At 53.1% G+C, this 14,925-nt stretch overlaps 5 protein-coding genes across 5 annotated transcripts; 3 read left to right on the forward strand and 2 right to left on the reverse strand.

Annotated features, from left to right (window-relative positions):
* Positions 1-743: 743 nt before the first annotated feature.
* NCU00621 (TORC1 growth control complex subunit Kog1) lies at positions 744-6,824 on the forward strand. The gene is made up of 3 exons (XM_960668.2): positions 744-2,049; positions 2,108-5,727; positions 5,799-6,824. Exons 1-3 carry the CDS (start codon positions 1,462-1,464, stop codon positions 6,010-6,012), a joined length of 4,422 nt encoding a protein of 1,473 aa, XP_965761.2. The 5' UTR covers positions 744-1,461; the 3' UTR covers positions 6,013-6,824.
* Positions 6,825-7,323: 499 nt separating this feature from the next.
* On the forward strand, positions 7,324-9,029 carry NCU00620 (hypothetical protein; the record flags this gene model as incomplete). Its single annotated transcript, XM_960667.1, has 2 exons — positions 7,324-7,568; positions 7,694-9,029. The coding sequence occupies 2 exons, from the start codon at positions 7,324-7,326 to the stop codon at positions 9,027-9,029; spliced, it is 1,581 nt and encodes a 526-aa protein (XP_965760.1).
* Positions 9,030-9,203: 174 nt separating this feature from the next.
* On the reverse strand, positions 9,204-10,782 carry NCU00619 (hypothetical protein). The gene has a single exon (XM_960666.2). The coding sequence runs from the start codon at positions 10,558-10,560 to the stop codon at positions 9,610-9,612; it is 951 nt and encodes a 316-aa protein (XP_965759.1). The 5' UTR covers positions 10,561-10,782; the 3' UTR covers positions 9,204-9,609.
* Positions 10,783-11,405: 623 nt separating this feature from the next.
* On the reverse strand, positions 11,406-13,029 carry NCU00618 (40S ribosomal protein S27). The gene is made up of 3 exons (XM_960665.3): positions 12,848-13,029; positions 12,535-12,597; positions 11,406-12,456 (listed from the first exon to the last, which is right to left on the reverse strand). The coding sequence occupies exons 1-3, from the start codon at positions 12,848-12,850 to the stop codon at positions 12,274-12,276; spliced, it is 249 nt and encodes an 82-aa protein (XP_965758.1). The 5' UTR covers positions 12,851-13,029; the 3' UTR covers positions 11,406-12,273.
* Positions 13,030-13,194: 165 nt separating this feature from the next.
* On the forward strand, positions 13,195-14,825 carry NCU00617 (phosducin family protein). Its single transcript, XM_960664.2, has 2 exons — positions 13,195-13,635; positions 13,690-14,825. Exons 1-2 carry the CDS (start codon positions 13,571-13,573, stop codon positions 14,393-14,395), a joined length of 771 nt encoding a protein of 256 aa, XP_965757.1. The 5' UTR covers positions 13,195-13,570; the 3' UTR covers positions 14,396-14,825.
* The last annotated feature ends 100 nt before the right edge of the window (positions 14,826-14,925 follow it).

Below are 14,925 nucleotides of genomic sequence, written 5' to 3' on the forward strand. Positions count from 1 at the left end.
TGCATATGGCTCGATGGTTGAAAACGTGCCAATAGAGAGGAGATTTCCATGTTCGCAAAGCTTGACAAACTGATGATAATCCGTCCTGCACAGTCAGTATATGTAGAAGTGATTGGCTAACGACGGGAATCGGATCCAGACCGAGGCGACGCATGGATTTGTGAGATCCTCGAAGCAGGCCTCGAGTCAAGTCAACGAACCGTTTCTTAACTCGGGCAATATCGATAATGAATGAAAAGTCCCACGGAGAATGGCAACGTTGCGGCGCAAGGAATGCAGCTTAGCGTACTTGTACCAACGAGGGGGGTGAGGCTGAAAGCATGGACCACCATGTGCACTGACTGCATCATCATGTGCGTTCAGTGCCTCCTTCTGTGGTGACACCGTGATGGTTCGGGCGGTACAATACCTCCGCTGGGCTTATTTGTATGCGGGAGATGCCAAGAAGGCCTTCAGCCTGCCTACCTACCTAGTACACTACCTCTAGTACCTAGGTACAGACGTACCGTACAGGTCACCCTTCACTGTTTTCACTCTACCTTGAGGTTGAATACTTGAGGTACGACTAGTAGTGTAGTGTAGCATCCGAGAAACGGGCACTCCCCGCAGTCCTCCCCTCTGGACAGGAAGCCTTGGCACCCAGAAACCCCCAAGTAGCGTATGGCTGATGGGCAGCGCATCCACATCCACACGTCTGTGCTCCACGGCCCGCATCAACCCACCACCACCACCCGCACCCACCACGACAACACACAGGCAAGGAAGCGGTTCCCTCTGCCGACATCATCACGGCCGGCATTGCCAGTTCAAAGCAGTAGGAGTTGCGTGTAGTTTCGTATTGCCCAAGTCTCACCAACTGCTATTGCGATATCCTCGGTATACCAAGTAGTGGAAACACAGGCAATTTGCTGGCAGTGACAATTGGTAGGCTCTGGTTACACAAGCGGAAGCGCATTTCACCCACTGCAGTGGGAATCTACGTCTATAACCCGCACGCAGCTGCCTCTGATAAAAGTCTAGCTAGATTGACTGACCCAATCCCATCTCTCAAACCTACAGCGCAAAGACCGGCATCATCCAACGAAAGTCACGACGGCACTACTACTGCCACCAAACTACTACCACCAGGCTACCTTGGTCAGATACGCATCATCTTCGTTACAGCCGACGGTCAATCGCACGCTTGCCCCACGCGCATCCGAACCTCTGCGTTTCCCTAGCCTTCAGATCGGTCCCCTCCTCTGCAGGAAATACAGCTCTGGTTGTGCCGCCTGATATAGCGCATCTACCTGGGCCGCCGACATCACCTCCAAGTCACCGTACGCTCGCTGTTTTACAGACTTCAGTTGTTACACCGCTGCTCTGTTCTCGACTCATCGCCTACCCGGCCTCGTCGCGGCCTTGAAAACCCGACTCTACCCTCCGAGGACCATGACCTTCGCTCTCGTCTAGTCGCGTACCATGACTGCTGTTTCTCTTCACGCCTCCCACCCCGGCTCCGCAGAATTTGGCCAGAGACAGCCCTCTGCTCCCACTCCCACCTCTGGCCGTTACGCGAGGCCCGGCTTTCCGTCATCAACTGCTACATCACCATCCCGCCACACAATGAACAACCCAGCTCGTCAAAGTTCAGTCACAATGTCACAAGTCCATCCTCAGAGGCCAGAAGACGGCAACCAGCGCGTCGCGACAAACGGGACCTCTCATCCTGCTGCCCATAACCAGCTGCCACTTCGATCCAACATACAGAGACGCATGTCCGATTCCTCACCAGCGCCCTTGTTTCGACGCCCCTCCAGCGCCCCCGACGACAATAACCAAACATCTCCTGGAACCACGTTGCATGGCGGGCAATCTGATGACGACGACCATATGCCTGTCGCCCGGCCGGCCAAGGCGCCATTAACGCGGTCTAAGAGCGAATACGGACTGCGGTTGGAGAGGGAAAGCCCCATCGAACAAGTTGACGAAGAGTACCATGATTGGGGTGCCAGGCATGGGTTCGAGGACCATTATCAGTCTGAAGAAGTCATTTCTCAGCTTGCAAATGTACGTTGATTTGTGTCTCTGCCGTTGGCTGGGGTGTCACTAACCGTGCGCTGAGCAGAGCTGGTACATGTACTTTACCGATAAGCGACATGAGACAACAGGGAAGCCAAAGACACCCGCTTTCGAGATCCAAGACTGGCGTATGCGCGATCGCCTAAAAACAGTTTCTGCTGCGATAGCAGTATGCTTGAACATAGGAGTGGAACCGCCAGATCAACTTCGCACCACCCCGGGTGCCCGGCTTGAAGCTTGGCAAGATCCGACGGTGCCTCCTGTTTCCAAGGCACTGGAGAATATTGGGAAAGCTTTGCAATCTCAATATGAGACCCTTGCTATTCGGACGCGCTACAAGCAGTATTTAGACCCGTCCATCGAAGAAACCAAGCGGTTCAGTGTCTCCCTCCGAAGAAGTGCCAAGGACGAGCGTGTGCTCTTCCATTACAATGGGCATGGAGTGCCCAAGCCAACAGCCTCGGGAGAGATCTGGGTTTTCAACAAGAACTACACGCAGTATATCCCCGTCTCTCTCTACGACCTTCAGCAATGGTTGCAGGCGCCCACGATATATGTGTGGGATTGCTCCGAGGCTGGCAATATCCTCACCAATTACCACCGTTTTGTTGAGAAGCACGAGCAAGAAGAAGAGGAGGCGGCACAACGGGACCCAAACCACGAAAAGATTAACTTCCGTCCCTACATCCATCTGGCAGCCTGCAACGTCAAGGAGAATCTGCCAACCAACCCCGACCTGCCTGCTGATCTCTTCACTTGCTGCTTGACTACCCCTATAGAGATGGCACTCTGGTTCTTCTGTCTGCAAAATCCGCTAAAAACCAAAATATCTCCTGAGCGAGCCAAGAAGCTGCCAGGGCGGCTTCAGGAGCGCCGGACGCCTCTCGGAGAGCTCAACTGGATTTTCACTGCCATCACAGATACCATTGCATGGACCACGCTACCACGCCATCTCTTCCGCAAATTTTTTAGGCAAGATTTGATGGTTGCCGCTCTTTTCCGAAACTTTCTCCTCGCACAGCGTATCATGCCTGTGTACAACTGCCATCCCCAGTCGTATCCAGAGTTGCCAGATACACGTCAGCATCCCCTTTGGGAGAGCTGGGACTTGGCCGTCGATCTGGCTCTTGCCCAGTTGCCGGCCCTCGAGAGAAAGGAGAGTGAAGGGATAGAGTATGAGTACATCAACTCGTCATTCTTCGCGGAGCAGCTCACAGCATTCGAGATCTACTTGACTCGAGGGGATGCTTTGTCCCAGAAGCCACCTGACCAGCTTCCAGTGGTTCTGCAAGTGTTGCTAAGTCAGCAGCATCGAGTACGAGCTCTGGTCCTACTAGCAAGGTTCTTGGACCTTGGCCCTTGGGCAGTACAACTGGCGCTCAGCATTGGCATCTTCCCGTACGTCTTGAAGCTCCTCCAGTCGGCGGCACAAGACCTAAAGCCAGTCATGGTGTTCATCTGGACTCGCGTTCTTGCGGTCGATATCTCATGCCAGCAAGACCTCATCAAAGATAGCGGGTACAATTACTTCGCGGCCATAATGAAGCCGCAAGATACCCTCTCCATGGTTAGCGTCGGGTTCTTGGATGAGCACAAGGCGATGTGTGCTTTCATCTTGGCTATGCTGTGCAAAGACTATAAACCTGGACAGCTTGTGTGTAACTCAACTGACATTATGACCTATTGCCTGTACCATATTGCACGCCCAGAAGGCCCCCTCCTGAAGCAATGGTCATGCCTCTGCATCAGCCAGCTCTGGAAGGACCTTCCTGAAGGTAAATGGAGGGGCATTCGGGAGAACGCCACTTCGAAACTCTCCCACCTTAGTAGGGACCCCAACCCTGAAGTACGGGCAGCTATGGCGCATGCTATGACCACGTTCCTAGGAATCCCGGATCTCACGGACGAAGTTGCGAGGATCGAGGAAAGCGTTGCCTGGACCATGCTTGAACTGGCTACAGACGGCAGCCCGATTGTCCGAAAAGAGCTTCTAGTCTTCTTCTCTCATTTCGTTCTGCGTTATGAGAGCAAGTTCCTGGTTGCCGCCTTCGAGCAACTATCCGAGGAGAAGGATTATCTTGCTTCGCCTCCGCCAGAGGATGGCCAAGATCACAGAATGGGGTTACACTATACTCGCCGAGAAAACCGGGAGAGAGATGGCAGTATCAAACCATCAGCATTTGGTGTAGCGCATGATTCGATCTTCGCTGCCTGCTGGAAACACATCAACATCTTGAGCGTGGATCCACATCCCGAAACCCAAAGAGATGCCACCATCATCGTGGATTATGTTCACAATGCACTTCTTCAATCACCACTTACAACGCAAACGCAAAATCTCATGGACGAGATCCTCCGGCGCTCTAGAAAAGTGTCGAGGGGTGATATGAGCCAGAGAAGCGCCGCTGCCGGCACTCACGCTGCAGTCGCACAGCCATTGCCTTCGCCAGGCCTTCTCAAGAGGACTGCAAGTTACCTGTTTGGCCCCCTCATGGGGACCCTGGACCCTTCTTCAACCTCGATTCCGCCACTGTCCCCTGGGCTACAAAGAAGTGGATCTCGAAGCAGCCGAAAAGGTCCGGGCCTGGATTCTGCGCCACCTGAGCAGAATGATCAGGCTACTTCGCCAGCAAACTACCACGTTGCCAACGAACCGTCATGTGCTGGTTATAAAGAGCGCAGCATGAAAGACCTGCCTAGCCTACCATTGGTAAGCACGTTCTTGGACTGGTCCATAGAGTATTTCCGCGAGCCGCAGATGAAAGCATCGGAGGCCGAAGAGCCCGGCAGCCACGAGTACAACGAACGCCTCTGGCGCCGTTCACGCAACGAGGCCGTTTTGAGAGAGACTCAGCCCCAGAAGACGCATGCGCGAACCCACAAGTGGAATGACCAAATCGGCGTCATTAACAATGGTTCACAACCGGCGAAACTCAGCTTTCATCAGTTTGAGAATTACGTGGCCGTCGCAGATGACGGGAATACAGTGAACGTGTGGGATTGGAAACAGGGTACCCGGAAGAGTCGTTTCTCCAACGGCAACCCAGAAGGCTCCAAGATCTCAGACATGAAGTTCATCAACGAAGACGATCAAGCGCTGTTGATGACGGGGTCATCAGACGGTGTAATCCGCGTTTACCGGAATTACGACAGCAATGAGAACATCGAGCTGGCATCAGCTTGGCGCGCTCTGACGCACATGGTTCCGTCCAACGTCAACTCGGGCATGGTGTTCGACTGGCAACAGGTCAAGGGTCAGGTGCTCGTGGCCGGGGATGAGAGGGTCATTCGCATCTGGAATGCCGGTCATGAAATGTGTACCCATGAAATTCCAGCACGATCCGGCTCCTGCGTTACTTCGCTCACGTCAGATCAGATGACAGGCAACATCTTTGTCGCCGGATTTGGCGACGGGGCTATCAGAGTCTTCGATACTCGCATGAAGCCGCAGGAAAGCATGGTTCGGAAATGGAAGGACGAGAAGAGGCAGTGGGTACGATCGGTGCACATGCAACGCGGTGGACAGAGAGAACTGTTGTCGGCCAGCCGCAACGGCAAGATCCGGTTGTGGGATATTCGTATGGACCAGCCGCTCAAATCGTTCCAGACCACCAAGGACGTACTCAGGACGGCAAGCACCCATGAACACTTGCCTGTCTTTGCTGTGTAGGTTTCCCCACCCTTGATCATCATACGCGGAACTGATTACAATAACTAACTCGCATGACGCTATATAGTGGAACTTCGGCGCATCTCGTCAAGGTCTTTGACTTTGATGGCCATGAGCTGACCCGGATCGAGCCCTACTCCAGCTTTCTCCAGGGCCACAAGGGCACGCCTATTTCTGCTACTGCATTCCATCCTCATCGGATGGTTTTGGGTTGCGCTGCTCGCGGGGACTATCACGTCAACCTGTTTGCTTGTGGGAACGAGAAGGTTGGCCCCTTCTAGATTACGAGAGGGGTGGCATCCTCCAAGTTACGAGAGGCACAAGAGGGATGGCATCCTCCCAGTTACGAGAGGCACGAGAGGGGTGGCGTCCTCGGGTCTATAAAACCGCCTTTGGCCTCTGGCAAGCTACATTTACCCGTTGATTTTCTCATGTTCTGTGATTGTTTGCATTTATCATCTCTTATGATACGCTTCTCGGGTCTGTCACGTCTTGGTTCATTTCGCGCATCCCAACCATCATCCATCAGAAGCACTTCCTTTTCAAGCTTGCCCTGTTCACATAGTGATGCGTCTTCCTTGGGTCGTTGCTTTTCTCTTCACTGCATGGAAATCTGGTTCTGTTGTGTTTATGTTTATGTTTATGTTTACGTATGTCGCACGTTCAAGGTTAATGCGTATATGAAGAAAGAAGGAATGAATGTTTTCACGGAGGTCAAGTAGAGGGGAATCAAAGCTCATATTGGGAGCCAGAGACCAAAAGGCGACCGGAAGGATTGGAGCCTCTGTCTGATACGCTACATTTGATCCTGCGCACCGGTAGAGAGTGCGTGGAGGGAAGGAGGGTGAATAAAGGATTTGCAGTAGTCTTTAATTTGCGGTCTCATTATGATACATGGAGCGAATGGTCACGGTCCTTTCTACATTGGCAGGTATTGTGACTTCTCTTCCTGGTATGTAGAACTAAAACTGTTCGAAATCAAGGATTTGCTCTAACCAGCGATAACGTCCTTCTGTAAGACTGTAGATACAAAAGATCTGGGGAATAGAACAAGCACACCTCTTGACAATCTTCATATATACCTAACCACCGCTTGACTTTTGTATTTATTGTTTGCCTTCTGATTCGCGTCCAAGTGTATCAATTTCACCCTCTATGTATGTCACCTCCCTAGAAATGTTTTTTTTTTTTTTTTTTTTTTTTTTTTTTTTTTTTTTTTTTCCTTCTCCTTTTTGCTTGTTTGGTGAGAAGCACCTTCTATCATGAGTTCGCTCTTCTCATATGCTAACTAAGCCAGTGCAACCAATCATCATACATGCACAATGCAAAGTGGAGCCCCTGGCGAGTTCAGCAGCGCTCGTCTCGTCACTGTTCGTTATGCCAGACACGTCGTCACAACAAAGTACCCCGACTTCCACTTGCAACCTCCAGCAAATTCCATCCCAGCCTTCAATTGGCACAATAGCCACACCCGAACTACTTCATCAGTCTGCCAAACGAGTGCAGCACGAATCATACCCGGCGACACTGTCTCACCTTAACCAAGTCATAACTGAAACTGGCGCGCAGAGCAGCCATCTCGACAACGAGTCATGGGCCCCAAGCGACACCACGATGCCCTCACATACTCTGATAACGATGAGCCAGCACCGCAACCCGTAGCCAAGCGGCGGAAAGAGCATTCCTCTGCCAAATCCAAATCGACGGAGCCAAAGACCGACTCTACATACGGCCAACGCGCCGCCTTCCCTGGCCTCGACGAACCTGCTACGCTCAGCGACGAAGACCTGGAATTCGAGGACCAAGACGATGCCCTCGCCTATCTCCGTTCTGTTCGGTAAGCTTCCCCTCCCTGGATACTCATACCTCCCCTCCCTCTGCAGAAACATCCGTTAGGCTAAACAATTTCAATTTCTCCCAATTGCTGCAGACCATGATGACTGACAATGGTAAGTAACACAGGCAAGAGGCGAACGGCATACCTCACCTCCTCGTAGCTCCCAAAGCTGGGCCGCAGCTCCCGCCGTACCTCTCGAATGATTCATCAAACAACGTGGACAGAAGCATCTACCACGACGGCCTCGGCGATTCCCGTGGCTACTACCAAGACGGCGCCTACACAGCCACACCTGACAATCTCGTCGAGCCCGTCCCCGAAGACGACGATAACTACGATAACTACGGCTACGGCGGCGCCAACTATGATGAAGACTCCTCCATCGACTCGTCAACCGACACCTCCCGCGCCCACGCCCTATTGACCACCAACCGCCACCTCGCCCGCGAAGCCTACTTCGCCTCCCTCATATCCCAATTCTCCGCGCTCCGCTCCATGCTCCACCAACCCCCCCCTTCCTCCCTCCTTGCCGCGCTCGACAAAGACCACGGCTACCAAGTCGGCTCCTTTGGTCCCAAGTCGCGGACCTTCCGAGTCTGGACGAACCGGATCCGCTACACGGACCCGGTTCCCGCGCAGGTGGCCGCCATGGACCGGTTCGGCGCGCTCAAGCTTCTGCGCGTGATCCTGGGCGGGAAATTCATTCGTCGGGGTTGTGAACTGCGAGAGCGCACGAGTCGGTGGATATGGGCGCTGTTGGCAAGACTGCCGGACAGAGGGGAGATGGATCATCTGGACATCGGGTGGGTGAGAGAGTTGGGGAAGAGGGCAGTGTTAATGATGGTGAGCATTGCGCAGATGGCGGCGTTGAAGGAAGAGGTGGAGGGTGATTTGGAGGGGCAGGAGCTGCTGATTGGAGATGATGATGGCGAAGAGGAGCAGGAGGAGGAAGAGGAGGTGGTTTTGGTCGAGATGGAGCCGGGTACGAGTAATGAGGGCGGTGGGAGAGTGGAGAAGGAGGGCCAAACAGTCGAAAAGGACGTGGTTGAATCGACCACCGAGGAGGACTCTTCAAAAGCTGCAAACGTTGTTGCTGGGAACGAGGGCAACTCGGTCAAGGTCGAGCAACGCCAGGAGCAGGAAGAGGCAGATGGGGGAGAGATCGACATGGAGATCGATGATGGAGAAGTGCTCGATGATGAGGAGGGAGGCCCCAACCTTCCTGCTGCATCGTCAAAAGACGATGCCGAGGCTGACATCGCCGCTGCGAAGGCACGATTGCTCTCTCAGCTTGATGAGGATACTGCTGCTGCTGACGCTGAAGCTCAGCAACGGGAAGATGAGTTGACAAGACAACGACTGAACATGAGAGCGACACTGAACATGATTCTGACTGTCGCCGGTGAGTTTTATGGCCAGAGAGATCTACTCGAGTTTCGGGATCCTTTCCCCGCTCTATAGAGGTAGGAGAACGTGCGCGGTTTCATCACCGGTTCTTTGCAGACCCGGACCGCTTGAGTATGTGGACGGCTCTGGAGATGAATGAAGATCCATAAGAGACGAAATGCATTTCACATTGGCCGTCTATTTACAAGGAACTCAAATATGGTTGTCCTGGACCACACGTTATAGGAATGGATCGAACATTATTTGATTGGCCTTAATTGAGGTCTAGTCTAGATTATAGGTATGCAAGACTCGTCTAGCGCTTCACGTCCTGTCGAGGGTTCGATATAGATACAAAATAGATGATACAGAGGACGTCTTCCTGTTGGCAATGATCGATGAACTGAACCGTACGCGGCCGAAAGGCTGACAGAAAAAGAGAAGGCCACTGGGGCGTATACTCCTGCTCCCATATAAACGAATGCTTACCAGCATCAGCCCCTCGTAACAAACTCCATAAACGCCGCACCGCGAACAATGCACCGAGGCGTCAAAGCCAGGTCGAGATAAAGGAGGATAAACGTGCAAAAAGAAGAATGCCACCACCACGAAATCAAACTAACACAAGCAAGGAACCGCCGGATCCTGGCTTTACTTAATCCATATCCATATGCCCACTTCTTCCCCCATAATGACTCAGCCCATAATCCAAGAAAGGCGCCTCCTCGAAATCATCTACCGGGGCGACACCAGAAGACTGGGGGACATACCCCCCAAAGTTGATGGTAGTTTGAGTAAACTGGCTGCCCCGTCTCTTGGGCACTGCCATCACCCTGCGGTCATTGGCAATAGTGTTCGTCTTGTTCCCCCCTCCACACCAAGCCATAGGCTCCAAGCTGCGCGGGGCTCTCTCCTCATCTTGGTCATCGTAAAACTCCTCGCGACGACGCCAATCCATGTCCTCGCCAAAGAGTCCTGCACCGCCTTCTTCGCTGCTTCCGTCTTCATGGATGCGCTTGCGATTGGCGGCATCCTGGACCTGCGTCATCGCAAAGCGGATTGAAGAAGGATTGCTGATGGTGCTGCTGGCATTGGAATCCTGACTGCTCAAAGCAGCGCTGTTGTTGTTGTTGTTGCTGTCTTGGACGGCGTACCCGCCGATTTTGTGGATCCCGCAAAAGGGGGTGAGTTCCCGGTTGGCACTGGCGGCGGCGGGGGGTGCAGAAGGCGCGGCCGATACTGGACGGTTGTGACCGTTGTTTCCTGCCAATGCACTTGCGCCGGAGCCCGAAATATGATTTCTGTTGTTGGTGTTGTTACTGTCGTCCATCCAGGAGGGAAACCCTGAGGCAATCTTGCCGGTCTTGTAGCCCTCCGGGACGGACTTGCGCACGCGCATGCCAACGTTCAGAAGACTTGATCGGATAGTGGGCGAGAGGACTGGACCATTTAGCGGAGCAGCGGCCGTCGCGGGCGATGCACCGCTGGTAGAGTCGAATTGCGAGTCATCGCTGGTCTGTGTCGTCTTGAAAAATGAGGTAATTGACCGTTGGGCCGGGTCGCTCGCTGCGCCGGCGAACTGGCGTTTGGTTCGGGAGTTGGACATTGGAATTGGTTAGTTTGTCGGCTGGTGGATCTGACGCTGTTCGGAAGATGATTTGGGTTTGGATTTCGGAAGGTAATTACGGTTTGGATTCGTAATCAGACTGAAGGCTGTGTATGGGATTGAAGAGCGTTTGTTTGGTGGTGTCGGGAGAGTTTCCTTTTGGTGGTGGTGGTGGGAAGAGCAGGAAGATGACGTGGGAAGTGCTTCGAAGGGGGTGTGACAAGGATATGGGGGAGCCCTGAAGATGCAAGCACTCAAGCCGGTCAGCCAACCGTTGGGTCGTTGGGGCTTGGGGTTCACCACTCACGAGTCGGGTTGCCGGAAGCGATCCAGTCGCATGTGTTCATGTGGGTCTGGCCAGGCCTCTTGCACTTGCATTTGACGTTGAGGACCTTGACGAGCACTCACGACCAAGTTGTCTTTGCCGACCGCCGTAGAGTGTAGACGAAACCAGCTCCGCCCTTATTGGCCAGAACCGGGAGCCTGGCACCGCAGGGCTTCAACGCCAACGGCAAGGGGATATAACGACGGTAAGAATGTAAGGACGCCCAAGTCTCGTTTGTTTTTCTATGTTCGAAAGCTCTGATCAAAGGCCATTGTAATAGTTTGTACTGTCGTGGGGTGCTAGGCTAGTGGTGGCCGAAATCGATGATAAGAAGCAGGTCTTCCCTAAACCCACATGCCATTCCCAAACAGGCACAGCGAGCAGGGCCGGACAACTGTCTCCGAACGTCACTGTTGGATATTGTTCTCGCCTGGGTTGGCATTCTCTCGGCTGGTTACACCTAAACTTGATCTTGTCACAAAGGTGCTGATTGGACAGGTTGCATCTTTTATCAGGATCCTTCATGGTGGCCATTTGTGCCTCGACTCTTAGTGTAGCTTGAGCCGTTGATAGTTGTGCTTTGAAAAACCTTGTTGGTGAAGCAATGACTGAAGCTTATAATGCCAGATAACATTGCGGTGCGGGAACCAGCAGCATAATGGACACTTGTGACGGGCTAGCTCGTGGGCCTGAACAAGATTTACCGTCGATTTCGACTGTATAGCAGAGCTGCGAGTAGTATTGTCGTAATTCACAGCCTTAGTAGAGACATCACTGTAAACACGTCCCCAACCTACTTTCCAGACCGCTATTTGACCCTATACAACTACGCATTATTTCGTCAAAGACAACATGAAAGGCATAAACGGGACATACACCGGCTCAGAACAGAGGTAACACAATACGTCACAACAGAATATGGTACGACACGTGTCGTGGATTCTCGTAGATTCGTGCCGGAGCAGTGTCCTCCCCATAGCCTGTCCACTGCGCTAGGTATGGAAACAACCAAAGCAATCCGCATCGCGGCTTGTCAAATGCCATCCGCCCATGGCACGTAAGTCGGGGCAATCATGAAACATGTGCCTTTTCCGACTATCCACCCAAGCAGGCTAACCGGCCTGCACGTCAAGACACCAGCAGAAAACGCGCGCAAAGATCGAGAAAGACGAGGATGATGCAAGATATCCGGACCCCTAAACGCCCTCCCAATTCTGTTGTGCGCGCGAGGTACATCTTCTGGCGAATCCATCTTCTGTCCGCAACGAGATTGATTGACGATCGAGTATGATATTTCTATGCGCCCGACTGGCAGAAGCCTTGCAGATACCAAGATGTCCCCATTACCACGCCGTTATGCTGAAGAAAAGAACCGACCCTCGATCCGTCTACTTGCGGCGGAAAGAGCAGCCCTCGGTGAGGCGAGCCTTACCACCGGTGGGCTGGCAAAGGACAGTGGTGCAGCCCTGGCAGATGACGACGGTCTGGGCGTGGGAGAAGACAGTGGTGATGGTGAAGCAGCCGGGGCACTTGACGTCCATGAAGAAGGAGCGGGGGGCAGGCACAAGGGTCTATGACGCGTTGTCAGTATCATGTCGCGGCTAGGAGGCCGTGATGTTTTCATATCGCCAGGGATCGATGCGGCATACCTTGAGCTTGTGCTTGCGGGCCTCGGAAGCCGGGCTGGGGTTGAGGAGATCAACGGCGAGAACCTTGAGAAATCAAACTGTCAGCATCACAGCCTATGTTTAAACATCGAAATAACCCCATTTCCATCAAATCCAGCGCTTTCCTCGGCGTCCTTTCTCGCCCAGATGTCCGCCGTAATCGTTGTTTTCGATTTCCACCGCTGTTCCACCCGTTTTTCCGTCCGTGTCGATGCACATTTCTCGTCGTGGAAAAATGGCCCAATAATCCGTTTCCATCGCCAAAACTGCAAAATCGAAAATGGCAGGGTCTTACCATCTTGACTGATTATTCGATGTCGAGACAACGAGCTTTCGGTTGAATGATGAAATCTGGTGGGATTGGCGGCAGATTTGTGCTCGTTGGTGGTTGAAAAAGAGGGGAGGTCGAACCTAGCAAGACACAAAAGTTCAGGCAAATTTTCGGTCTGTGAGGAGCACACGCAAAAGTGGCTAGGCTTGGCAGGCGACAGTTAGGGCTCGGTTTTTTAACCAATGAAAAGCCCTGCTGCACAGACCTTGGCTGTCAAAGTGGGGCCTAGAATTGCCACCTTCGCTGGGCGATTCAAAGGCTCGTTCAGTGGGGGGTGCAAGGCTCTTGCTGTGACGCTGCATGGATTCCCGGGGGACGGCCCACTGGACTGGGGCGGGCTGGCGGACAAGGCGGGGCAGTGATGAGATGGGGATGTCAACAGAGGAGCAGACCGCCCGCGTAAGGTAGTGGAAATGCCAGCGAGGCCAGACAGCTCCAAAGGGGTCACTTTTCGAATCGCAAAGCAACATCTCCGTCCCAAGCAACCGTTCTTCTTGCAAACACCTTTACACCACCAAAGTCGCGACACCAGTTCACAGTTGCGCGCCGGCTACCCTCTAGATTCCAGGCCCATTCCTTTCTGACAAGCTCCGGCTCCGTGAACATCCTCGGCATTTTCCCAAACACTCCGCAAATTCGCCCCTCCTTCAAGCCGACAATACCCCTCGACCGCCACGCACGTTCGAGATGGCCGCCCCGGGAGACCAGCGCATAGCTGTTCCTATCGACGACCCTAACGCCGACACAGAATGGTGAGAGACAGAGAGGCACATCCTCGCGGTCAAGGCGCGCTTACAGTTCTGTAGGAACGATATCCTTCGCAAGCATGGTGTCATCCCCGAGAAGCCCCCTAGCCCGACGCCTATGATTCAGGAAGCTATCGAGGAGGCGCGCCGACTTGCACACGAGAACAGGCTTGAAGGCAAGGACCTGGACGAGCTTGACGAACTAGAAGACGAGGAGGACGAAGAGTTCCTGGAGATTTACCGCCAGCAGAGGATGAAGGAGCTCAGCGCACTGCAAAAGAAGTCGGTACACGGCAGCGTCTACCCCTTATCTAAGCCCGAATACTCCCGCGAAGTCACCGATGCGTCACAGAATGGACCAGTGTTTGTCCTCCTTACCTCCTCCTTGGGCACCAACGTCGAGTCGAGAGTTCTGTCAGAGCTCTGGCGCCAGGCAGCAAGGGAGTACGGCGATATCAAGTTCTGCGAAATGAGAGCGTCGCAAGCTATCGAAAACTACCCTGAGCGCAACTGTCCTACGATTTTGGTCTATAACAAGGGGGATATTGTCAAACAGGTTGTGACACTCATGACAATGCATGGTGTCAAGACCAACATGTTGGACATCGATAAGCTACTCGTCGATGTTGGGGCGATCCCTGACAATGACATGCGGGTTGCCAAGAGAAGGAGGGAGGCTCAGGATGCAGAGGAGGAGAAGCTCTTTAGCAAGAACATCAGAAGCACCTCTGACCACAAGGAAGAGGACGACGATGACTGGGACTAAGCCGGGCGCGACACAATACGCCATATTTCCTTGTATCATCACGGCCGTCCGAGCGAGGAGATACGATACCATTTCGAGGTTGAACTCAGCGTGCCCGACTCGGGAGAAAAGCCACACGAAAAGAATCAGGGGCCTCCAAATGTACGCCGGTGCCACATGACGCCGCGTACCAGTTACGATTCACTGGACATAATAATCACTAGACGTTTTAATCGGAGCGGATGCTCCAATGCCAAAGTCCCCAACGTTGCAAATAATTCGAGATGGTCGATGCCAGACCTTATACTCAGACTTTAACCATGTAGCAGGAGTTCATCAAACTTGATTCGAGGCAGTAACCCGAGGAGGCTCGACAGCTAGTTTTGACTTCTCTCAAATTGGCCCTCCTCTCTTTTCATAGGCAGGTTCGTCAAAGGTGTCGAGCTGACATATGTATAGGGATATCAAAACGTGTCAATGGTGTAATGGTACACCTTGGTTAAGAAAAGTGTCCACCAAGCGCACGGTCCGAAGATGACAGACGGGCGCTT

The sequence above is a fragment of the Neurospora crassa genome, linkage group I (assembly GCF_000182925.2).
Source record: "Neurospora crassa OR74A linkage group I, whole genome shotgun sequence".
In the NCBI taxonomy this organism is placed as follows: Eukaryota; Fungi; Ascomycota; class Sordariomycetes; order Sordariales; family Sordariaceae; genus Neurospora; species Neurospora crassa.

Coding starts and splice junctions, on each gene's coding strand:
- NCU00621 (XM_960668.2), top strand. CDS start 1,462: ATGACTGCTGTTTCTCTTCACGCCTCCCACCCCGGCTCCGCAGAATTT. Junction 2,050..2,107: donor TCATTTCTCAGCTTGCAAAT/GTACGTTGATTT, acceptor TGCGCTGAGCAG/AGCTGGTACATGTACTTTAC. Junction 5,728..5,798: donor CACTTGCCTGTCTTTGCTGT/GTAGGTTTCCCC, acceptor GACGCTATATAG/TGGAACTTCGGCGCATCTCG.
- NCU00619 (XM_960666.2), bottom strand. CDS start 10,560: ATGTCCAACTCCCGAACCAAACGCCAGTTCGCCGGCGCAGCGAGCGAC.
- NCU00618 (XM_960665.3), bottom strand. Junction 12,457..12,534: donor CCCGCAAGCACAAGCTCAAG/GTATGCCGCATC, acceptor AACGCGTCATAG/ACCCTTGTGCCTGCCCCCCG.
- NCU00617 (XM_960664.2), top strand. CDS start 13,571: ATGGCCGCCCCGGGAGACCAGCGCATAGCTGTTCCTATCGACGACCCT. Junction 13,636..13,689: donor CCTAACGCCGACACAGAATG/GTGAGAGACAGA, acceptor ACAGTTCTGTAG/GAACGATATCCTTCGCAAGC.